This window comes from Bos indicus x Bos taurus, chromosome 7 (genome assembly GCF_003369695.1).
Source record: "Bos indicus x Bos taurus breed Angus x Brahman F1 hybrid chromosome 7, Bos_hybrid_MaternalHap_v2.0, whole genome shotgun sequence".
Taxonomy (NCBI): Eukaryota; Metazoa; Chordata; class Mammalia; order Artiodactyla; family Bovidae; genus Bos; species Bos indicus x Bos taurus.
This window is the reverse complement of record NC_040082.1, coordinates 104,921,536-104,947,049: the sequence shown is the minus strand read 5'-3', so window position 1 is coordinate 104,947,049 and position 25,514 is coordinate 104,921,536. Positions and strand designations below refer to the sequence as shown.

General features: G+C 48.8%; 1 protein-coding gene across 11 annotated transcripts in view; it reads left to right on the top strand.

The window, feature by feature from the left end:
* The window catches only part of UNC13A (unc-13 homolog A), a 69,501-nt gene extending 58,524 nt beyond the window's left edge, over positions 1 to 10,977 (top strand). For 8 of the 11 annotated variants that reach the window (XM_027548211.1, XM_027548212.1, XM_027548218.1 and 5 more), the window contains 4 exons: positions 731 to 787; positions 3,117 to 3,209; positions 3,934 to 4,093; positions 5,971 to 10,977. In XM_027548211.1, coding sequence (XP_027404012.1) covers positions 731 to 787; positions 3,117 to 3,209; positions 3,934 to 4,093; positions 5,971 to 6,271 — 611 coding nt within the window. In that variant the 3' untranslated portion in view covers positions 6,272 to 10,977. The remainder of the gene's footprint in view (positions 1 to 730; positions 788 to 3,116; positions 3,210 to 3,933; positions 4,094 to 5,970) is intronic. The other 3 variants (XM_027548217.1, XM_027548216.1, XM_027548213.1) reach the window with 1 other exon arrangement.
* Positions 10,978 to 25,514: the final 14,537 nt, after the last annotated feature.

The following is a 25,514-nucleotide window of genomic DNA, read 5'->3' as shown; positions in this document are numbered from 1 at the left end:
ACCAACGAATGATTGGCAGTTCCGGGGGAGGGACCTCTGGAAGAATGGTTGAAAGTACCCTGGGAGGGACCTCTGTACTGTCGGGGGCTAAGGAGTGACAGCACCAGAGACGGGAGGGACGCCGACCTGGAGGGGGCGGACGGAGAGGGAGTTCTTATTTCTCAAATTCTCTCTTTCTCTTTCTTCTCTTGCCTCTGTCTCCTGTCCATCTCTGAGTTCGCACACAGCAGCTGGGGCTGGGGGGCAGGACTCTAGGGTCCTAGTTCCCCTCCCTGGGGACCCTCCTTTTCAAAATTGGCCCTAAGAGTGCAGACACGGGCGAGAAGGTTGGCCGCTAACCCAGGCTTAGTACCGGCAGTGGAAGAGGAGGCTGGGGTGAGGGGAGCTAAACCCTACGGCCACCAGCTGCCCCCTTCCCCCCGAGTCAGCCCAGGGCTTAGGGCCCTCCCTGGGCGTCGGGCCTCTGCGCTCAGCTTCGTGCCCAGCCCACGCTGCTGCTTTTAGTGTTCCTGGTGTCCCCCCGGAGCGGGAGGCTGTCTGTCTGTCCGTCTGCAGCTGACGTTTCTCTCTCTCTTGTTTCTCCTCCCTCTCACTCGCCGCCCCCTCTCCGCGCCTACCCTGCTCCCCGCCACGCACACTCGCCCTCCATCCTCGCCTCTCTCTCGCTCGCTCGTCTTTCCCCTCCCTCCTCCCTCCCCTCCTTTCTCCACCTCCCCACTCCCGTGATTAGTCCATGGTGGAAAAGGGACTAGGTTTACCCTTAGTGAAGACATTTATCCTGAGAAGGGTACGTGCTTCCGCCGCCCGCCCGCCCGCGCCCGGTGCCCGGTGCCTGCACCCCTCCTGGCCCGGCTAGTAAAAGGCCCGTCCTTCCGCCTCCCAGGCCTGCGGGGCCCCTCCCAGGCCCGACTGGCTTCAGGGGTGCCTAGGCGGACCAGGGGGAAGGACGGCTTGCTGGTTCCACGTGGGGAAGGAGTAGCGATTCGAGTCGGAATCTGTTTCTCCCTAGGTGCTGCTCTTAACCCAGATCCCGGGTCCCCCAGACAGGCGCTTGCCCATCTCAGATTCCAGCTGTGCCACTCCGTGGGTGGGCGCCTCCCGCAACCGGCTGCCTCCTTGAGCCTCAGTTTTCTCATCTGTAAAATGAGAACAGTCAAGGACCCTAATTCATAAGATTATTTTTAGCACTAGATGAATTAAATTTAGAGCAGTTCTTGACATGTACTAGCTGGCAGCAATTGTTAATTGTATTATTATTGTTATTATTTTTATTGATGTCACTTTTATGAGCAAAGAAAACGAGCATTTTTCAGGCTCTAACTCTGAGCTAGCCTTTGTGCCAAGTATTTCTCGGTATTCTAGAAGACATTCCTTTAGGTTGCCCCTCAGGGTGATCCGTTATTCCATAGATGAGGAAGCTGCCTCAAAGGAGATTAAGCCCCTTGCCCAAGGAACCTTCCCCCTCAAGGGGGCCTGGGATTGGGGGAGTGGGGGTGGGGTTGGGACAAGCACAGAGAGGCCTGGGAAAGACACTTCCCCTTGGAGCCAGCAAACCATGGGATGGGGGTGCCCAGCACTGCCCCCCTCCCCCTTCTTACTAGCTTTGGCCGTGATCTGACCCCTCACCCCACCCACCACTGTCCGACTCCCCCCTGGCACCCCTCAGTCTGGCCCGGATTGAGCTTGCTATGAAGCATCAGCCTGGGGTGGGGGTTGGGGGGGTGAGGCTGAGCATGTGACTGGTTGGGGGAAGTGGGGTGGGAGCCTGAGATGACAAGGAAGGCAGCCTGGGGTGGGTGGCAAAGATGAGGGGGTGCATACCCCAATAATGGGGCAATGGGGGACTTCTGCCCCCTGAGCCTTGGTCACTAACCGCACAGAGCCAGGTAACCTGATCAACCTTGGACTGACCCATTCTCCTACCCCACCCCACCCCAACTTTCTCCCTGTTCCTCCCCCCATGCATGGGGTGCTCCAGGCGTGGTAAGCTTCCTGAGGGGCAGGGGAGGGGCCTGGTGGAGGTGCTGGCGGTCACAGGTCCCCAGGCCCCACAGGATGCCCTTCCCAAGAGTCACGGAAGGTTGGGGACAGAAGCTTCTAAACTGCTCCTTCAATGATCCCCATCAGAATCAATCAATCGGGATGCTTGTCGTGGCTGAAATTGAAAAGTACCTTACCTTGATTCAGGCAGACTAGAGAATTTGTGAGCCTGTAACTGAAAGCCTGTGGATTGATTTGCCATCAGTAATAGCTGGATCTAGAGTCTCCAACAATGCCATTGGTCATTGGTCTCTGTTGAGACCTCTGTGGGATGAGCTCTCCCCTCAGTGGGCCTTGGAGCAGCTTAACCAGAGAGAGACTCTTTGCTAAGAGTTACAGCAAAAGTCCTGGGCCAGTTCCTATTGGCCCAGATTGGGTCACATGACCATCCCTGAGCCAATCACTGCAGCCATGGTCGGAGAATGCTCTGATTGGGCAGCTGTGGTTCATTTAGCCATACCAGAAGTATGAGATGGAGCCACATGGTTGATGGGGACTGAACCAGGATGGAGGCTGTGGAGATGGGCCAGAGTCTGGATGTATTTTGAAGGCAGACCTGGCAGTATCTTCCACCATATCAGTATTTAGCAAGGAAGTGAAAACAAAAGAGGGGTTGAAGACTGAGGTACAGGGTGCCCCAACAGTTTGAAGATCAACAGAGTAGGAAATGGAAAAAGAGGGTGAGAAGGAGAGACTAACTGTAAGATGAGAACTTGGAGAATGTAGCCTTGTTGCAGCCAAGAGGAGAAACTGAGGCACAGAAAGCCAAAGTGTCAGATGCTGCCAAGATGGTGTGAAAGATGAAGACTGAGTCTGATGACAGGGAATGAAGAAGAGGACATTAGGCTCAGAGAAGTTAAGAGATGTGCCTGAGATCACAAAACAAAGTAGTGAAAGGCTGAGGATTCCCGGCCTCCTTATGAGCACCCATCTTCCCAGCCTGCCCTCAGTGCCAACCTGTCATGGCTGATGACCTGATGCCGCCAGCATATGGTGGGTGGGAGGCAGTCCACGTCCTTTCTGGTGGGTGGGAAAGAATGAAGCTCATGCCAAGCACCCTCCCCTGCCCTGCCCAGGCTCGGGTGTGGAAGACCCTGTGGGTGAAGTCTCCGTCCACGTAGAGCTCTTCACTCATCCAGGAACTGGGGAACACAAGGTCACAGTGAAAGGTGAGTGGCCTGAGGTGGGAGGGAGAGTGCCTTAGTCAAGATGCACTAGATTCTAAGACTGAAACCAAACTCAAATAGGCTTAAGAAAGAAAAAAAAATTTTTTTCATTAAAAAAAAAAGTCTTCATAAAACTGAAATGTTCAGAAGTATCCACCTTCAGGCACAGCTGGATCAAGAGGTACAAAGAGTGTTACAGGACTCATTCCACTTTCTCTCCCAGCTCTGCTTTCCTCTTGTGGGCTTTAATTTTCTAGTTAGAACACAGATTGGTCTGTTTTATCCAAGACCTAAAATTACAATGGCTTAAACAAGATATTATTAGATGGAATGAATCTTCCTGTGGGGTAACTCCAAGAACAATCAACCCAGAACTCATGTGGGGGCTGTGTTGGGGATCCAGGCTCCAAACATCTTTTGCTGTATTTTTATCTCTAATGTGTTTTCTTCCTCTATAGGGTCCCAAAGAACTCAGCCCCCATCAGCTTCCCAGTCTGCAGCTAGGGGAAAGAGAAAATGTAGGGCATTCCCCCTGCCTTTGGGGCATTCCCCTGCTGAAAGTTGTTTGTGTCACTTCCTCTTACATCTCATTGGCTGGAAGTTAGTCACGTGGTCATATTTAGCTACAGAAGCATGCTGGGAAATGTAATCTTTCAGCCAGGTTTCAAAAACCACAGCTATGTAGTGCGGAACCCTAAGCAGTCTTACCTTTTAATTCCCCCAACAGTGGTGGCTGCCAATGATCTCAAGTGGCAGACTTCTGGCATTTTCCGGCCATTCATCGAGGTCAACATCATTGGGCCCCAGCTTAGTGACAAGAAACGCAAGTTTGCGACCAAATCCAAGAACAACAGCTGGGCCCCCAAGTACAATGAGAGCTTTCAGTTGTAAGTCTGGGATGCTTTGGGGAGCATGGCTAGGGGACATGATCCTATATGGACCTCAGGGCCCAGTAGGCGGGAGGGATGTCTGGTGGACCAGTGGTTTCTGGGGACAGGAACAGGAGGGATCACATTGTAAGTGGGGATGCTGGGAAGGGAGACACCTTAGTGCAGGAGTGATACCAGGATGGAGTTGACCACCTTGGGGGACACACAGGTCAGGGTCGGGGACAGTGAGTATGATATAATAGCATAATGAAGGCTCATGAAGGGGAGAAGATGTCTGGCCAGAAGGAACATGTTGACCTGGGGCATTTGGGGGCTAAAAATTCTGGTCTGAGAGGTGTGGGTGGTCATGATGAGGCAAGAAACTTGGGGCTGAGGGGCATAGGGGTGGACCTCCTGGAGTCAGCAATGAGCTTTCTTGGTGCTATTGGGATAGGTCATCTGGAGAAGTCTGCTCTGGGGAACAAGATTGGAATGTGGCTTGGTCCAGGGCATGGGGATATGTGTCATGTGGGTAGGGCTGAGATCACATCTAGATGGGGCTTCGCAACAAGCAAGAGTAATCTTGGTCAGAGGCGTCAGGGACCTAGAGGAGTGGATGATTTATAAGGAACATAAATAAGTCTGATCAAGGTATATACCTGGGGTGAGGGTGAGGGTTGGCGGATCTTTGGATCATGTGTGAGCCCCACTGGGGCAGCGTAACACTGGGGAGGTGTTCTTGGGGGACAGAGTGCAGCAGGGGAAGAGGGAATCAGAGCTGAAGGGAGGGGTCCCCGGAGCCTGGCCAATCCTATCAGAGAAGAGCTCCTGGTCAGAGGACTTTGGAGAGGTAGGTCACCTAAAGCAATACCTGGGAACAAGAGCACCGCCTAGTAGGGGCAGATACCTCCTGGGGGTGGGCCCAAATAGTCGAGGGCTAGGAATGCAGCCTGGGAAGGAGATGCAAGAGATCAGTGTGGGTGTAGCCGGAGAGAAGAGAGTTCTTGACTAGCCAGCATCAGGGCAGGACCCAGCAGCAGGAACTTTGTAACCTGGAGGAAGGGGAAGAGTGCTAGAGTGGGCAGTCACTCATGGTGAGACATCAGGGCAGGGTTATACGGAGAGGGCACCTTGGGGGTAAGAAGAGTAGGCTAGGGAGCACGGGGGAGGGGCCACGTCAAGGGGAGAACTTGAGTTCAGATGGGAGCCTGGTAAAGGGTCTTCTGGGTGCCACATCTGGGTCAAGGTGGTGCAGGCAGCAGTTCAGCCGGCTGTGGGTGTGGGCGCTGGTATCACGGGGTGGGAACATGGGTCTCTTGGGGTGAGGATGTGGCTTGGCTGGGGGCTGGGAGTAGTTTCATGGGGGTGTCCTTGAGTGAGGAATGAGAGAAGTAAAGGTAGAGAGAATGGGCAAGGATCATGCTAGGAAGAGGAGTTGTCAGCTGATGTGGCCGTGGCCCAGCATGGGGTTGTGAGGCAAGACACCTGGGGCAGGGGCAGAGCCAGGCTCATTCTCTTGGAAGGCTATGAAAATCAGTTAGTCACTCAGTCGTGTCGGACTCTGCGACCCCATGGACTGCAGCACGCCAGGTTTCCCTGTCCATCACCAACTCCCGGACCTTACTCAAACTCATGTCCATCGAGTTGATGATGCCATCCAACCATCTTATCTTCTGTTGCCCCCTTCTCCTGCCTTCAATCTTTCCCAGCATCAGGGTCTTTTCCAATGAGTCAGTTCTTCGCACCAGGTTATGAAAATAGGATCACTTAATGTGGGCGTGGCCCAGCCTCGGAATGCCCAGGTGTGGGCGTGACCCGGTGAGGGAGGAGGAGTCACCGGTGGGGTTGGTTGGCCAGGGGGGCGAGGCCTGTCCTCACGCTCCGCCCTCCCGCAGCACGCTGAGCGCTGACACAGGCCCTGAGTGCTACGAGCTGCAGGTGTGCGTCAAGGACTACTGCTTCGCGCGCGAGGACCGCACGGTGGGGCTGGCCGTGCTGCAGCTACGCGAGCTGGTCCAGCGCGGGAGCGCCGCCTGCTGGTTGCCCCTTGGCCGCCGCATCCACATGGACGACACGGGCCTCACGGTGCTGCGCATCCTGTCGCAACGCAGCAATGACGAGGTGGCCAAGGAATTCGTCAAGCTCAAGTCGGACACGCGCTCCGCCGAGGAAGGCGGTGCCGCGCCTGCCCCCTAGTGCGGTGCACGCAGGCAGGCACCATTGCGCCTGCGCAGAGCGCGCAGGGCGGGGCGGTGCCTGTGCGCTTGGACCTCCCTGAGGGCGAGTCTCCGGGCTCTGAACGGAAGGCATCCTGCCTCTGCGCCTTTGATTTAGTTTCCCATTCTGGGGAAAGGTGAATGGCAGCGCCCTACCCCCTCAGGAGGCCTTGCGCCAGGGCAAGAGGAAGGAAGAAGCCACATCCCCCCTACTTGAGGCTACTCCCCCAGCGTTTAGGGGCTTTTCGAGCTGGAATGGGAGGAAAACCAGCCCCTGGAGAGGAGGCCAGGTCCCAGAGCTGTGTTACCGGGACGCCCTGCCTCCTGCCCCCTGGAAAAGCCATAAGATGGGTCCCAACCTGTGGGGCCCGAGACCAATTTGCCAAGTATGGAACTCTCAGCTCCCTTGGGAGAGCCTTGGGCAAGGGGCAGGGTTTCCTGGCGCGCCCCCTGGGGTGGTGTGGGGACTGGAGGGGCTAGGGTGGTGGTTAGAGAGCCCCCCCACCAAGGTGGACCAGAGTCCCTTTTGATGTTTGTGCAAAAAATAAGGAAGCGGGGGAGGATGGGATTTCAAAAGCACATGCGCTCTTGGGCGCCCAAACCCGGCCAAGGGGTCTGCTCTGGGACATCCACGCTGCCCCAGCTTCCCTACGGGGTTTTGCCTCCCCCGTTCCCCACCACATATCATAGAGTTCAACCCCCTCGTTTGACAGATGGCAAAACCGAGGCCCAGAGAGCTGCTTAAGACAATGCCGAGGGTTCCAGTACCACATCCCCTCCCCATTCCCTTTGGCCTGTGTGCCCCTTTGAAGGGTGAGCTGACATCGGATAACCCGATACAGCTCCCCATTGCTGCTAACCCCCCTCAGGGGACTGCCCCCAATCCTTAAAGAGGTGGGGGTTCAGGGCAAAGTCCCCCAGTGCCCCCTTCCACCTCTGGCTGCCACGCAGAACCCCTGCCTTCACTGCTTTCCATTGGGACACCAGGGTTAGATACCTGAGAACTCTTGATCTCCCACCAAAATAGAGTGAAGATTTGGGATTCCCTGGACCCAGTTCCCTGCCCCAACCACTTCCTCCCCTAGAATGCTCCAGTCAGGAAAGAACGGAAAGAGACCAGAAACTTGAGAGGGGTGTGTGTGTGTGTAAGTGAATATACAAATTTGCTGGGGAGCTTACTCCCCCCAAATTTCATTCATTCATTTAAACACACAGGCCACAGGATACCCCAGGTGGAGCCTCTACCTGCCTGAAACTCTTCCTCCACCAGGGATTTTGGGGCAGTTTGGCCACATTTCTCCATTTTAGCTCACACAGGCATTTGGGGAGACGTTTTGGGAAAGTTTGGCATGGCTTGTCTTTGCTCAGGATCTTTTTCACGTTGGACCAGTATGTGTATGCTGTGGGTTTTTTTCCCAGCAGATTGATAAATACAGGATTGTGCTGTACAAGGGAAAAATTTAAACAGAGGGATGAGAAGAGAGTTAACTAGGCTCCTGGAGTGATGGGGGCTACCTCAGATGGGGAAGGGCTTTCTGCGGAGGTGAAAAGTGTAAAGGAACCACCCATTGGAGAGAAAAGAGCTCCAGGCAGAGGCAACTTCGGATGCAAAGGCTTGGAAGTGGGCTGACTTGAAGCATAGCCAGGTCAGGTGGCTGGAGCTGAGTCAACCAATGGGGTGGTGGGAGATGCTGATGAGGTTGAGGAGGTCTGCCTAGGTCTCAGGCCAGGTGGGATCTGGTATAAAGTCCTGAGGAGTTTTGATTTTACCCTAGAGACTTGGGAGGCCCCAGGAGATTTTAAATCTGGGGAGAGTCTGGATTTCAGGTTTTGACTCTCCCTCTGGCTACCTCATGAAGAATAGACTGATGTGGTGGTGGGGGAGGACAAAATGCTTTCAGGACACTGAAATTAATTCTTGGAAAGATTTTGGAGGATATATTAAAAACTATGCCTTGGATGAGCCCCAGGGCCCCTTGGTACAGATGTCCCGATTGTGCACTGCCCAGGGGTTGAGCATCTTTAAGGAGGCCATGTGCAAACTGAGGGTTGTATATTTATGGTAATGGTTTCCCCATCTGTGAACAAGGGTTTGGATGAAGTCGCTGTTATTTCTAATTTACCTGAAAGTATTTGTGTGTCCCCTAAATTCCCTGGTGGCTCAGACTGTAAAGAATCCACCTGCAATGTGGGAGACCCGGGTTCAATCCCTGGTTTGGGAAAATCCCCTGGAGAAGGGAATGGCTACCCAGTCTAGTATTCTTGCCTGGGAAATCCCATGGACAGAGGAGCCTGATGGGCTACAGTCCATGGGGTCACAAAGAGTCAGACATGACTGAGCGTTTTGAGTGTGTGTAAATTCAGGCAGTTTCAGGTGACTGACGGTTCAGAATTAGAGATTAGGATGAAAGTTCTCATTCAGGATGGTGGGACGGGAGGGCCCCCCCGCCCCAGGGACAAGGGACAGGCTGGAGGTGTCTTGCAGGGAACTTGGAGTCTCCGTCATGAGGCCCAAGAGGGAAATTTGAACTTCAGACCATCCAAGAGGTGGCGGTGGACTGGATGGCTGACTTGGAGATGCGGAGAGGAGCAACATCCAAAGGGGAGTTAATCTGTGATTTGGAGTAGGCTCTGAAAGACTTCCTGAATGACTGGCAGGAAAGGGCAGGGGGAGCTGAGCTTCTGCCAGAGAAAGCCAAGGTGTTTCCCAAAAGCTTTATTGGGAGGTGCTCTGGTCTAGGGTGTGTGAGTGAGTGTGTGTGTGTGTGTGTGTGTGTGTGTGCTTCCCCAGCACCGGGCCAGGCACATGGAGGGAGCCTCAGGGAGTATTTGTCAAATGACGTTTTCTGACTCCCAGGCTAAAACTGTTGGGGAAATTTTTTCTCACTTCTTCCCCCCAGAGAACTGGTAGTCATTTCTCAAAACTCATCACAAATATTCCCTTCTGTGGAAAACCTCTGATCCCCCTCAGGACTTCCCCAGACACTGTCCCTCTGTCCGCCCCTCCCCCAGCCTCTGTCTCTGATGCCATGGAGCTGAGGGTATCTGTGAAAGGCTCTCTTTCCCTGCAAGATGGGGCTCTGAAGCCCCTCGAGAGCCCCAGTTTCAGTGAGCAAAGGCTGGGCCCGGGGGGAGGGGATGTCTAATTGAATTATGTCTCAGGCAGGGAGTTCTGTGTGTCCCCACACATTCACGTGTGTCTGTCCATACCAACCTTCCCCTCCCACACAGATCTAGGCACCCAGGAGGTATTCCCAGCAGACTGGCTGAGCCACAGGGCAAAGAGTAAAGAGAGGACAGAGGGGACTGGAAGTGTTTGAAATCACAACGACAAGGCTCAGAGAGGAGCAGAGGGCCACCCAGCATTGGACGATACCTTTGGGCTTCCACCATTTCACCTGGGGTGCCTGGGGTTCTGAGTGCAGGTGGGGTCCTGGCATTGCATTTGGAACTTGTTCCATGCGGGGAACTTGCCCCAGACTTTCATGGATCAGGAAAAGGATAAAATAGGCTCGTAGTGGGATCAGGGTAGGGTGGGGGGTGACATTGAGGGACACAGCCAATCCCCCCTCAAAAGGGAGGAGACAGTAAGGACCCAAAGAAGAGAAGGGAGGGAAGGAGAGAAAAGAGGGGTGGGCAGACAGAGGAAGAAGTCAAGAGGATCAGATCCTGCCTGGATGGGAACAGCCAGAACTTTGAAATGAAGAGAGAGCAATTCAGAGATGGGGCTGCAGAGACAGGAGAGAAAGGGCAAAAACAGAACTAGAAGGAAGAGGGACCTCCTTGCTCTCTCCAGTCTGTCCTCAAAAGATTTACCTAAAATAAGGAGGTGCCCAGTGGCATCCCCCAATCCTGGTTCTCTGGCACTACATCCTGAAACCTCACCATGCCCCCATCAGAGATGCAAAAAAAAAAAAAAAAGACTTAGCCAACTAGAAATCCTTGGGACCTCTCCAGCTGGGACCTCAGAGACCTTTCTGTCCTTCACCCCCAGCAATGTCCATCTTACAGGTGGGAACACTGAGACACGGGGGCAGAGGGGAGACAGCCCAGAGTTGCCCCAACTCTGCTGCTCAGGCAGAGAGGGAGGGGAACTCACTGTGGAGCTGCTCTACATCACGACCCCTGCTGTCTCCTGAACATCCTTTCCTAATAATTGTCAAGGACCAAAGTCATTTTCGCTGACACGTGTTGCTTTTCTCTTTGCCTTTTTTTTTTTTAAAGAGACAAATCAAGTTGACAGTGTCAAGTAAGACCCCCTCCATCTGCCCCCCACCCCCCGCCCAGCCACAGTGACTCTTGTGCAAGGCATAGGTCACTGGCGGACGGTCCCTAGGCATCCCTGGCTACACAGTCTGGGAAACTCAGACCCCACTTCCGGCCCCGGCCCCTTGAGACCCTGAAACCTGGCCACGCAGTCCAGGGAGGTTCTTCCTCCACACACCTTCTCTTAGCATGTGATTGCAAATGTGAACTCAAAATGCTGTTTGTCTGTTTTAATTCCATCCCGTCAGTCTGGCATCTGCACAGATGTCCCCATTTCTCTGTAAATATTGGAACAAATGTTTAAAACCAATGAGAAGTGGTCATGAATGCATGGTGTTGAGATGTTTTGCACTATTCTGACTTTTTGGTCTCTGTAAAAATATTTTATTAACAGCAGACATTAAAAGAAGAAAAAGCACACAGCCTCGATGTGTGGTGACCTCCTTGTCTTCCTAAATTGGCCAAAAAACCACAAAGCACCTACTGTGAGCAGCCACTCTTCAATATACTTCCCACCCACGAATGCAAATCATTACAACTACCATGGTCTCATTTTACAGAGAAGAAAGGTCGAGGGAAGGGAGATACTTCGGAAGGGATGGAGCCAGGCTCTGAACCCAAGATATTGGGCAGCTGTCGCTCTTTGCTCAAACAAGACACAAATGCCAGAGACACATTTAAATTCCACCCACTCACCCTTGTTTGGAAGTATTTTTGTTTTGTTTTCTGATGTAGCAGGTGAGAATCTCATGTTATCAACTTGGATGGGCAAAGAATGAAGCTTCATTTTTCTATATATCTGAGTTTGACTTCTCTGTTGATCCCCCATCCCACCAGGGAGCAAAAATGGAATCTTACTCAACTCAGGGTTTCCTCGGTAAAGTCCGGAGATTCCTCTTGAGGTTTCGTCTATAGGTTTCCCCCTAAGACCTGGAGTTGTCTCTACATTTGAGTGGCCAGGGCAGGGGCTGTGGGATCCACCCCTGGAAGCGAGTTTGATAAGTGCATTTGGCTGCAAGTAACAGTCAGAAAGGCTAAAAGTAGGGGACTTCCCTGGTGATCCAGCAGCTAAGACTCTGTGCTTCCACTGCGGGAGGCATGAGTTTGATCCCTGATTGGGGAACGAGCATCCTACATGCTGCATGCCAAAAAAAAAAAAGGGTAAAATATAAAAGAAAAAGTGGCTAAACCACAGGGGTAACCCATAGCTCAGTAACTCTGTCCTCAAGAGAGGCTTGCATGTGGGCAAGATTGGAAGCCGCGTCAATGACATGGTATCTTCATACAGTGGAGGAATATTATACAGCTATGAAATGGATAAGGCACACGTGTCTGCCTGACCTCTGTGCAGGCAGCCTGCAGGTCCTGAGCACCCTGCAAGTTCTTTTTTTAAAAATGAATGCTTTTTAAAAGTTATCTGTTTGAGTAAAAGACTCCTTACTTCTATTTCTGCAGACTCCACCTGGCTTTCAATTATTCGGATACATTGTCTTTTGCAGTTCTTCACTTATAACAGTTTCTTCAGCAACGTCCTTTGCTGGTACTGTTAATACTTGTTGTCCATCTGGCCCGACCACAATGATGGGCTGACCTAGTCCACTTGTTTGAGCGGAGTGCAAATTTCCAAGCTGAATTCCATCTGTTAACTATTGTGATGACCTGAGGGATTTTTGGTCTTTGTTACATCATGCTGGTTCCTTGGTTGTGGCATGCGGAATCTTTAGTTGTGGCACTCAAACTCGTGTGGCATGCGGGATGTAGTTCCCTGACTAGGGATTGAACCCAGGCCCCTGCACTGGGAGCTTGGAGTCTTAGCCACTGGACCACCAGGGAAGTCCACCTGCAAGCTTTTGCTGACTGTGCCAGACTGCAGATGCGTACTTCTCCCAAGACCAAGCAGTTTCCATAGCTAAGCACATAGGCTACACAACATGACTTTCTTTTCTTTTTAGCTGGGCCACGAGGCATGCGAAATCTTAGTTCCCAGACTAGGGGTTGAACTCATGCCCCTGCGGTGGAAGCAAGGAGTCTTAACCATTGGACTGCCAGGAACCCTGCCCCCGCGCCCCCTGCCCAGCATGACTTCTGCGTAACTAATTCGTTCCTGACAGAGGGAAGCCGGCTTGTTTACCGCTTTCTACAGAAGGTGCTCAGCCCTTGGCCCCCTGCCTCTCAGCATGTGAGTCCACTGTGTCACCCATGAGGCTTGGGGGCTGAGGCTCATGCTTGCTGAACTGTGAGAAAGAAACTTTCTTGCTCCGATGCAGTGAGTCCCACAGCTGACTCCACACCAGTGGCTGAAGGACAGGCTTATTTCTGCCGTTCTCTAGGAAGTGAGCTGCTTCATTCTGACGAATGAAGTGTGATGATGAGTGAAAAAAAAAAATCCTAGAAGGTTTCAAAGAGCATGATACTACCTTTATAAAGCTCAAAAGATCTACCAGGTACACCCACAGAGATTTTGTCTAGGGATAATTAAGGGTGAAGGCAATGGCACCCCACTCCAGCACTCTTGCCTGGAAAATCCCACGGACGGAGGAGCCTGGTGGGCCACAGTCCATGGGGTTGCTAAGAGTCAGACAAGACTCAGCGACTTCACTTTCACTTTTCACTTTCATGCATTGGAGAAGGAAATGGCAACCCACTCCAGTGTTCTTGCCTGGAGAATCCCAGGGACGGGGGAGCCTCATGGGCTGCCGTCTATGGGGTCGCACGGATTCAGACACGACTGAAGCGACTTAGCAGCAGCAAGGGTGATTAATAAAACAGGATAAGCACAAAACTTCCCCAGTGGCTCAGTGGATATCAGCAAAGCGGGAGACATGGGTTCGATCCATGAGTTGGGAAGATCCCCTAGAGAAGGAAATGGCAACCCACTCCAGTATTCTTGCCTGAAAAATCACATGGACAGAGGAGCCTGGTGGGCTACAATCCAAAGGGTCGCAAAGAGTTGGACACAACTGAGCGACTAAGCACAGCACATACAGCAAGGTTGAAAAATTGAGAATTCTACCCTTATATACATTGGCTGTTATCAAAAAGCAAAACAAAACAGAAAACAAGCATTGGTGAATATGTGGTGAAATTGGAACATCTGTGCACTGTAGGCGGGAATGCAAAATGATATACCTGTTGTGGAAAACAGTACATGGTTCCTCAAAAGATTAAACATGAAATGTAAGTTGGTTAGCCACTATGGGGAAGAGTATGGAGACTCTTTTAAAAAAAACTAAACACAGAGTTACCATATGATCCTGCAATCCTACTTCTGGGCATATATCTGGAAAAACAAAACTCTAATTCAAGAAGATACCTGCATCCCAGTGTTCACAGCAGCACTATTACAATTGCCGAGACACGGAGAAATAGCAACAACCTCAGATATGCAGGTGACACCACCCTAATGGCAGCAAGCGAAGAGGATCCAAGGAGCCTGTTGATGAAGATGAAAAAGGAGAGTGAAAAAGCTGGCTTAAAGCTCAGCATTCAAAAAACGAAGATCATGGCATCCAGTCCCATCACTTTATAGAAAATAGATGGGAAAAAAGGTGGAAACGGTCTCAGATTTCATTTTCTTGGGTTTCAAAATCAGTGCAGATGGCGACAGAGTCATGAAATTAAAAGACACTTGTTCCTTGGAAGAAAAGCTGTGACAGATCTAGACAGCGCATTAAAAAGCAGAGACATCATTTTGCAGACAAAGGTTCGTATAGTCAAAGCTATGTTTTTTTCAATAGTCGTGTATGGATGTGAGAGTTAGACCGTAAAGAAGTCTAGGCGCCAAAGAATTGATGCTTTGAACTGTGGTGTTGGAGAAGACTTTTGAGAGTTCCTTGGATTGCAAGGACATCAAACCAGTCAATCCAAAAGGAAATCAACCCTGAATATTCATTGAAAGGACTGGTGCTGAAGCTGAAGCTCCAATAGTTTGGCCACCTGATGTGAAGAAATGAATTTATTTACAAAAGAGAAATAGACTCACATATAGAAAACAAACTTTTGATTGCCAAAGGGGAAAGGAGGGTACAAATTGATAATTTGGGATTAAAAGATACATACTACTATATATAAAAAAGATAAATAACAAGGACCTACTGTATACACAGAGAACTATATTCAATATCTTGTAATAATTGAAAAGAATCTGAAAAAGGAATATATATGTATAAATATACATATAACTGAATCACTTTGCTGTATACTTGAAACATTCTAAATCATCTATACTTAAAAGTCAAAAATAGAATTACCAAATGATCCAGCAATTCCACCTCTTGGCATATGCCCCGAAGAACAGAAATCAGGGTCTCAAAAAGATATTTGTACACCAATGTTCATAGCAGCATTATTCACAATAGCTAAAACATGGAAGAAACTCAAGTGTCCCTCATCAGAAGAATGGATAAGCAAAATGGGATCCATCCAGTCAATGGAATATTATTCAGCCTTAAAAAAGAAAGCAATTCTGCTGTATGCTACAACCGGATAAACCTTGAGGACATTCTACTGAGTGAAATAAGCCAGTTACAAAGTGACAAATACTCTATGATTCTAATTATATGAGGTACTCAAGACTAAGCAAAATCACAGAGACAGAAAATATAGTGGTGGTTTCCAGGGACTGGGGAAGGGGGAATGAAGAGTTAGTGTTTAACAGGTACAGAATATCAGTTTTACAAATGAAATAATTTTGGGGATGAAGGGTGGTGATGGTACGCAACACTGTGAATGTATTTAATACTACTGAGCTGTACACTTAAAAATGGTTAAAATGGTAAAATTTAGGTTATATGTATTTTAACACAATTTCTAAAAATCAAGGATTAAAAAAGGAAACATAAAAACCAAGGACAGTGGTTGCCTTGCGGAGTGGGGAGGGCAGGGAGGTGGGAGCAGGGAGCAGGGAAAAGTGGGCGAGATATCAATAAAAAGCTGGTCCTTTAGTGGGCAGTGGCTTTGTAGGGGTTTATTTTATAATGTACAACATATATTTTTGTGGTAGAGGTAGATGGTTACCCCTCCCCCAGCACTTTCTTCCCTCCTTTAGTACAATAATAGAAGCATCATTTGTGGACATGGCTAATCAAAGGCTACATTTACCAGCCTTCCCTGTAGCTTATGGTCATGTGACCATTTCTGGCCAATGAGGTATGAGCAGAAGCCACATGGATGAAACTAGGTCATATCCTTAAAAAGAAGGCTAGACAGGTCCTGTGTTGGCCAGTGTTTGCTGTCTTTTCTCTGTCTTTAATGGCCTTTTTCTCAATCCCAGAATGGCTGTCAGAGCTCCAAAACTCCATTTGTGTATATCTCTTTTTCTAAGGCAGTTAAAATTTTCTGGGACTCTCCTTTTGCACACCATTGGCCAGAAATGGGTCACAAGCCTACACCTAAGCTGACAAGGGAGATGGATCACCAGGGTTGGTGTAGACCAATGAGACCTTTAATACTGGTTCCTACCTCCCACCAGGCTACCCAGCCCATGAAGCAAATGGTGGCTTCCAGGTAAACAGCCCCCAGAATCAGCCACGTTCATTGTCCTTGCTCCACTCTGGGATGGCCTCTGTATTAGTTACCTAACACTATGTAACAACTGCCTTCAAATGCACCAACTTAGAACAACAAATACTGGGACTTCCCTTATGGTCCAGTGGCTAAGACTCTGAGTTCCCAATGCAGAGAGCCCAGGTTTGATCCCTGGTCAGGGAACAAGATCCCACGTGCTGCAACTAAGAGTTCATATGCCGTAACTAAAGATACCACAAGTCACAGCTAAAAAAGATGCAGCATGCTGCAGCTAAGGCCTGGCCCAGCAAAATAAGTACATATAAATACTTTTAGGAAAAAAAGAGCAACCAATATTTATCATCTCACGGTTTCTCTGGGTCAGGGATATGCCTCTTCCTCAAAGTCTCACACAGGCCACAATCAAGATGTTGGCCAGACCTGCGGTTTCATGTGAAAGCTCAACTGTGGGAGGAGCTACTTCCCAACTCACTCATGTGGTTGTTGGCTGGTTGATGGCTCCTTGCTGGCCGTTAGCTGGGGGTTCCCTTCAGTTCTATGCCAGGGACCTCTGCACAGGACAGCTCACAACATAGCAGCTGGCTTTATCAGAGAGAGACATAGATGTTCCAGTCCTTTGTAGCCTAATCTCAGATGTGACATCCCATTACTTTTGTTATAATCTATTAGTTAGGAGGGAGTCATTATGTCCAGCCCGCATCAAGGGGAGAAGATGACACAAGGGCTTGAAGACCAGGCAGAGATCATTGGGGGCCATCTTGGGGGTTCCCCAACTATGACCACACTCCCTTTGGTTTTAAATTCCCACCCTAATCCTGAGGCTTACAGGAGTTTGGCCATTTTGGTCTGCCTTTTTTCTGCTGGAAAAAATGCATTGGAACTGAATGACAATAGAGTATAATCCAACATCAGAAATAAATGGAAGATAATCCTGCCAGAAGTTTACAAGGGCTCCACTGAGGATTTTCATAAAAACAGAAATGGGGTTTCTGTGTCAAAAATTAAAAGCAAAGCATTTGAGGGCCCTGGCTTACCCAACATGAAACTACTCTTGTTGAACTTCTAAGTCATGTCAAACTCTTGGTGACCCCATGGACTGAAGCCTGCCAGGCTCCTCTGTCCGTGGGACTTCCCAGACAAGAATACTGGAGTAGGTTGCCATTTCCTTCTTCAGGGGATCTTCCCAACCTAATAATCAAACCTGTGTCTCCTGCTTGGCAGGCAGATTCTTTCCACTGAGCCACTTGGGAAGTCCCTGCATGAAATTATATACAAAACCCAACTCTGGGCATATTAAACATTGTGAAAAGCAAAATGATAAAAGATTTTAGGAGTCAGTGTAAGAAAATAGCTTTATGACGTTGGCACCAGGAAAACTTTTTAAAGGAGACACAACAAGCATGAAAAGGAAGATACAGGAAAAGATGATCAACTCAACTTCATTAAAATGAAATATTTCAGTTCATCAAAGACACCGTGAAGAGAATGAAATGACAAGCCAAATATTGGGAGCATATGTGTGCACCACACCTGACCAAAAAAAAGAATAGTATCAGGACTTCTCTCGTGGTCCAGTGGTTAAGCATCCACCTTCCAATGCAGACAACTTGGGTTTCATCCCTGGCTGGGAAGTTAAGCTCCCATACGATGTGGGGCAACCAAGTCTGAATGCTGCAGCTGGAGAAAGCCAGAGCCCCACAACAAACAGCCCTCATGCTACAACAAAGACCCAGTGTGGCCAGAAAGAGAAAGAAAAGAATAGGATCTGTGAAGAACACTGAATTAGTAAGGGACAGATCACACCCTATAGAACATGCACTAAAACATGTATAGGAATTTCCTGAATGGAAAACTTGGTGGCTGATAAATATATGGAGAGGCACACACTTCTGGTAATCAGAGAATGAAACTGAGAGCCACAGTGGGCTCTCATATCACATTACATTATATTACCAGGGCTGATACGGCCATGCGGAACCATCTTTTCATCTTGCTTCTTCTCCCTCAGGGTCCAAGATGTCTGCTCCAGCTGGTGGTAAAGGGGGAAGGCCGGAGGAGGTCAAATCTCATCCCTTCAGGCAAGACCAAGCGGCTGTGATCATTGCCTCCATTAGGAGTCCTCCGGCCAGAACCTCCGTATGGCGTGTACCTAGTTGCAAAGGATGCTGGGAAATGCGCTCTTTGCGGCCATTTTCTCAACCATAGTTACAGTTCTACAGGAGAAAAGAATGTTATTGGGGCAAAACCAGAAGTTTCTACAAGCACAGAGAACTATATTCAATATCCTATGATAAACCATAAGAGCATCCCTGGCGGCTCAGATGGTAAAGAATCTGCAGCAGTGTGGAGGACCAGGGTTCAGTCCTTGGATATGGGACGTTCCCCTGGAGTAGGAAATAGCAACCTACTCAGTATTCTTGCCTGGAAACCTCATGCCCGGAGAAGCCTGGCAGGCTACAGTCCATGGGGTCACATGGGGTCACATGGACACGACTGAGCAACTAACACACACATAACACGATAAACCATTGTGAACAGAATATTTTTAAAAAAGAATATACATATATATGTATAATTGAATCACTTTGTTGTACAGCAGAAATTAACACATTGTCAACCAACAATAAAAAATACATATTGAGTAAAAAAAAAAAAACCTAGCAGTTTCTCCCAGGTGACCCAGCTCCCAAATTCATTCACTCAGAAGTCAACAAATTTTTTCTGTAAAGAGTCAAATAATACATAACTTAGGCCATACAGATTCTGACACCACTCTTCAACTCTGCCACTGTAGCATGAACGCAGCCCCACGTGAATGATGGCGAGGGTTCAGCGGCGATAGAACTTTGCTCAGAAAAGCAAGCCGCTCTAGTTCAGGGGAGCACTGCTCACAGTAGTCAAAGGTTGGAAACAACCCCAGATGTCCATCAACAGATGAGTGGATGAACACAATGCAGTCCATCCATACACTGGAGTATTACTTGGCTTTAAAAAGGAAAGAAGCACTGATGCATACTACAATGTGAATGAACCTAAAAAGCATGGTGATGAAAGAAACGAGCCATAAAAGACTGCATAGATATGATTCCATTCATATGAAACGTCCAGAGGAGGAGACAGAAAGCAGATTGCCAAGGTCTGCAGGGAGGGGACATTGGGGAGTGACTGCTCAAGGGTACCCGGTTTCCACTGGGGTGATGGAAATGTTCGCATAACTTGGTGAATGTATCAAATGTCATTAAATTGTACACTTTAATTGGTTAATTTGATATTATGTGAGTTTCACCAAAATGAACAATAATAAATAATTTTTTAAAAAGAAATGGGCTTCCCTGCTGGCTCAGTGGTAACGAATCTGCCTGCCAGTGCAGGAGACACAGGTTGGATCCCTCATCTCGGGAGCTCCCACATGCTGCAGGGTAACTAAGCCCGTGAGCCACAACTACTGAGCCTGTGTGCTGCAACTGCTGAAGCCCTCGGGCCCTGGAGCCTGTGCTCTGCTACAAGAGAGGCCACCACAGTGAGAAGCCCGCACACCGCAGCTAGAGAGGAGCTCCCGCTCACGGCAACCGGAAAAAAAGCCCTCGAAGCAACGAAGACACAGCACAGCCAAAAATAAAATATGTAATTTTTTAAAAAAGAAATGGGGAGGGAAAAAAGGAAATTTGGGCTTCCCTGGTGGTCCAGTGGTTGAGAAGCCACCTTCCAATGTAGGGGACAGTCATTTGATCCCTGGTTGGGGAGCTAATATCCCACATGCCATGGGGCAATGAACCCTGTGTGCCACAAGTACTGAATCTGCAACAAGGACCCTGCATGCTGCAACTGCTGCTGCTGCTGTGAAGTCGCTTCAGTCGCGTCCGACTCTGTGCAACCCCATAGACGGCAGCCCACCAGGCTCCCCCGTCCCTGGGATTCTCCAGGCAAAAACACTGGAGTGGGTTGCCATTTCCTTCTCCAATGCATGAAAGTGAAAAGTGAAAGTGAAGTCGCTCAGTCGTGTCCGACTCTTATCGACCCCACGGACTGCAGCCTACCAGGCTCCTCCGTCCAACTGGGACCTGATAAATAAATAAATGCTTAAAAAAAATTTTTTTTAATGTAGCCACTATAGAGCATTGGATGAGAGTTCCTCAAAAAATTAAACAGAATTACCATATGATCCAACAACACATTTCTGAGTGTATACCCAAAAGAACTGAAAATAAATATGGAACAGATACTTGTACATCTATGTTCACAGCAGCTTTATTCAGAATAGCCAGACGGTGGAAGCAATCCAAGTGTCTGAATAGGTAAACAAAATGTGGTCTGTACATACATGCAGTGGAACTGAGGCAGGAGAGAGATGAGCTCCAGGCTGAGCAGCTGAAGTCTGTCCCCTGTGGACAGATATTCCAAGATAAAGACAATGTCAGGGACAGAGAGGACCTGTGTCCTGTCCAGATAAAAGATAAAGAGATCCCTTAGGTCTTGTTCTTGAGGTTGAGGAGACCTTTCCAACTACACACGTACAGAGAGGCTCCTTGGGGGCCAAAAAAAGAGGCCACGCCAGCCCATCATAGGTGGTGTCAACCTTCCCATAGGCCTCTGCGCTGGAGTCCATCTTGGCTAAGAGATGCACACGCACACAGAGGAGGGCCCTGAGTTATACTAAATACAGGCTCAGAGCCAGGGAAAGCAGTGATTGGCCAGAGGAAACCGGGAAGAAAGGGCCCTGTATAAATGATTTAGACTACCACAAAGGAGAGATTCTCCGAGTCTATTCACACGTGCTCTTATTCTCCTCCTGATACACACTTTACTTGTTTCACCACTTTCTGTCTCTTTAAGAATTCATTTCCACAAAGCAGAAAAGCCAGGGCCTTGTCACTGGCCACTGGCCCTCATAGTCTCGTGGTTAGCAGTCAGTGCTCTCGCTGCTGCAGCCTGGCTTCAGCCTCTGGTGGGTGAGCTGAGAGCCTGCTTCAAGCCGCTGCCGGCCAAGGCCACCCAGATCAGAAAATTGCTCAGCCTTAAAAAGGAAGGCAATTTTCAGACTTCCCAGCAGTCCCGTGGTTAAGACTCTACACTCCAAATAATGGGGTCCCCAGTTCAATCCCTGGTCAGGGAACTAGAGCCCACATGTAGCAAGTAATAAGAGAAAGATGAAAAAATAATCCCACATGCCCTAGTGAAGACTGAAGATCCCATGTGCTGCAACTAACACTTCGAACAGCTAAATAAGTCAATAATTTTTTTTTAAAGGAAGGCAATTCTGGTTCTTGCTACAACATAGATGAACCTGGACGGTACTATGCTGAGTGAAAGAAGCTACATACAAAATGACAATCACAGCATAATTCCACTTATATGAAGTCACTAGAGTCATCAGATTCATAGAGAGAGAAAACAAGATGGTGGGCGCCAGGGGCTGGGAGGGGGAGAAGGGCGAGTTAGTCTCTACTGTGGACAGAATTTCAGTTTCAGAGGATGAAAATGTTTGGAAATGGCTAGTGGTGATAGTCGCACAACAACGTGAATACGGTGAATGCTATGAGATTGTACACTTTAATATGACTGATTTTCTGTTACCTGCGTTTCATCTCAATAAAAATTTTATTTTTATTTTTTAATATTTATTTATTTATTTTTGGCTGTGCATGCGTGCTCAGTCATGTCCGATTCTTTGTGACCCCATGGACTGTACCCCACCAGGCTCCTTTGCCCATGGGGATTTTCCAGTCAAGAATACTGGATGGGGTGCTATTTCCTCCTCCAGGGGAATCTTCCCAACCCAGGGATCAAGCCCATATCTCGTGTCTCCTGCATTGGCAGGCAGATTCTTTACCTCTGGCGCCACTTGCTGTGGCTCAAAGGTTCAGTAGCATCCCCAGGGCATGTGGGATCTTAGTTCCCTGACCAGGGATCAAACCTGAGTACCCTGTACTGCAAGGCAGATTCTTAACCACTGGACAACCAGGGAAGTCCCAGTTTTTAAAAAAAAACAACGATGAAACATGGTTGGCCAGATTTGGCCCTCAGGCCATAGTTTGCCAACCCCTGACTTAATCCATTTTTTAAAAAATATTTATTTTTTATTTATTTGGCTGAGTTGGGTCTTAGCTGAGACACATGGGCTCTTTTGTTGTGGCATTCGAACTCTCAGTTGCAGCATGTGGGATCTAGTTCCCTGACCAGGGATGGGAACACAGGCCCCCTGGATTGGGACCTCAGAGTCTTAGCTACTGGCCCACCAGGATGCTACATGACTTAATCCATTTTTCTTCAACTTCCCTCTGGTTCTCCTCACTTCTCCCAACCTTAGGCTAAACTGTATCACCTCCCTTCCTTATACTCACCCCACCCTCCACTCTCACCTGAACCCTCTGCTCCCCCTTAAACTACATAATCCCACCCTCTCCCCATTTACCCACACCTCTTCGTCATGACACCTGCCACCACAGCAGGCTCTCTCAGAGAAAGTCAGCAAAATGCACACTTAGTTCCTGGAGGGTGTAACATGACTATGTGATTCCGGATCTACGTAGGATTACATTTCATTCTGTAATTTGTTATACTGCATTATAATTATTCAGTTCCTAATCCTGCAATTACATAGCATGGTTTCTATGATTATGCAGTCTGCAATTACACAGTCATTCTTCCCACCATCACAATGGACAGTCACTAAATGAGAGGGAGTGCTGGGTTGGCATCAGCACCCGCCCCCACCCAACTCCTTTCTGGGCAGAGGCTGCAGAGCTGTAGCCACACTGCGAGAAGTCCCTGCATCAGTGTCTGCGCTCAGGTCCACAGGCCAGAGGAGCCCTCGGGCGGGGGCGGAGGGTTGGAAGGCAGAAGCAGTCGGAGATGTCTTGGTTTTGCTTTCACTTCACACTGCCGGCAGTGGGGCATGGAAACATCTGATATTTTGGAATTCAAATTCCCTTGTTCAGTGACCAATTTGGAAGGCATTGAAAAGCAGCTGTGGGACGTCCCTGCCAGTCCAGGGCTTAAGACTCCGTGGTTCCATAGCAGAGGCACAGGTTTGATCCCTGGTCGGGGAACTAAGGATCTTGTATGCTACATGGCATGACCAAAACTCAAAACAAAACCAAAAACAACAATAAAAGAAAGGCAGTTCTGATGGAGGTGCCCCAAGTTGGAGGTTTCTAGAATCTCCCAACTGCCCTTTCTGTGAGTGTGGGGAGCCTCAGTTCCCCCTGGTAAGCCAGTTCTGTTGGAATGTTCTAGAAGGATGCCGTTCTCCCAGTTTCAGAGAGCAAAGGAGAGATCCAAGTTAGATAACAAGATGCCTACGTATGTGCTCAAGTCACCCAGTTTTGTTCAACTGTTTGCGACCCCACGGACTATAGCCCACCAGGCTCCTCTGTTCACGGGATTTCCCAAGCAAGAATACTGGAGCGGGTTGCTAGTCCCTTCTCTAGCAGGATCTTCCCAACCCAGGATCAAACCTGAGTCTCTTGCGTCTCCTGCCTTGGCAGGTGGGTTCTTTACTGCTGTGCCACCTGGAAAGCCCCATAGACAATTGGACTGTTGTTGTTCAGTGGCTAAGTCATGTCTGACTCTTTGCAACCCATGGATGTAGCATGCCAGGCTTCCCTGTCTTTCACTATCTCCCAGAGTTTCTCCAAATTCATAGTCACTAATGCTATCTAACCATCTCATCCTCTGCTGCCCTCTAAATAAAATTCTGGTTCTTAGGCATCACCTCCAAGATTCTGACCCCTTCAGTTTGGAAACAGAGCCTAAGAATCTACATTTGAATCAGAGACATTTCATAGCAAAGGCAATTTTACTCACGCCAGGAAGAAGTCTCTTCTAGAGGCTCATGTCTTCAAGAGGCTGAATGGAATTGGGTGTGACTGTGGACTTCTGGGGCCAAATCATTCTTTGTTATGGACCTTCTCCATGCACTGCACGGTGTTTAATTTCTGTCCACCAGATGCCAATGGCACCCACCCCCAGTCATGACAACCAGAAATGTCTCCAGACATCACCAAATGTCCTGGAGAGACACAATCCAATCCAATAGTGACCCACCAAATTTTAAAATCTTAATTTAACCCCTAAGAGTTAAAAATAAGATATGGAAACATCACTTGCAACAGTAACACATGAGAAATGATTCCAGTGTTTGATGAGAGGGGACTGGACACCCTGGTAGACAAACGATGAATAGTTAGGCTTTAACAAGAGTAAATAAGATAGTCTCTACTGAATCATCAAGCGTTCATTTCTGTTAACCCAGCAATCTCATCTGTATCAACTTACCCAACTGAAATAAAAAATCCAGTAGGAAAGATGTGTTGTACAATGCTGTTCACTGCCGGACTGTAATGTTCTTCAGTCAGGATGATTAAGTAAATGGCGGTCCATCCTGATTATGGTATTTATTATATGTAACAATCCAAAAAGAGCTGGTAGGTGCCTGAGCTGATTAGAATGTCCACAATATGCTGTTAAACTTAAAAAGAACCTTGACAGGAGAGAAAAAAAAAAACAAAAACCTGGGTACAATTTGATCCTGTGTTTCTGAAATAAAAATGTGTTGTGTGGGAGAAAATACAAGCAGGTTGTAACAGAGTTTATGTAATATGAAACTTCTTTTTTCAAAACATGTATATATTTGCACCATGCACATGGTAAGACTGAAAAGGTTTGTCACCAGAAAGTTAAGTTGTTGCCTCTGAGGAGGTGTGATTTAATTTTGCTTTTTTCAGTTTGCTTAGCTGTAAATTCTCATTTCTTCACTAGAATCACACACCATCTGTTATTTTGTAAAAGCCTCTGGTATATGCCTGCAAGCCCTAAGGGCTTAAGAATCTTGAAAACTTTTAAGTATTCGACCCAGAAAATGTACATGTTGTTGAGGGTTGATAAATGCCCCACCTCCCTCATCTGGAGGCCGGGACCACTCTAAGGTCGATGCTATATATTGTTCAGCCTCATCTAAGGTCCCCAGTTACTGGTAGTTAAATTAATGGCTCACTGTCAGAGTCGGACACAACTGAGCGACTGAACTGAATGGCTCACTGGCGACCCCTGCAGGACTCCTTCCCGCTCTTCTTTACGTCACCCTGGGGGCTACCTGGGGGTCATCTCTTGGATAACTCAGGTCCTCATCTCAGGGTCTCTTTTTTGGAGACTCCAAACTATGACAGCGCTCTCCTCACTCTGTCATCTGAGACAGTCCTGCAGCTGCCCCTATAGGCCAGAGTGCGGCTGGCCATCTGTCGTCCCTGCGCTATTCTGGGTGTTTCACGGGGCGCCCTGGGATACCGGCTCTCATTCCGCCCTCACCCGCCTCACTGGCTCCCCGCCAGCACCTGGTCTCCTCCCACATCTTGGTCTGAAGCAGGGGGTGGCGAGTGTGGGTGGTGTGTAGGCGATGAGCAGACCATCGGGCCAAGAAGGGAACACAGATG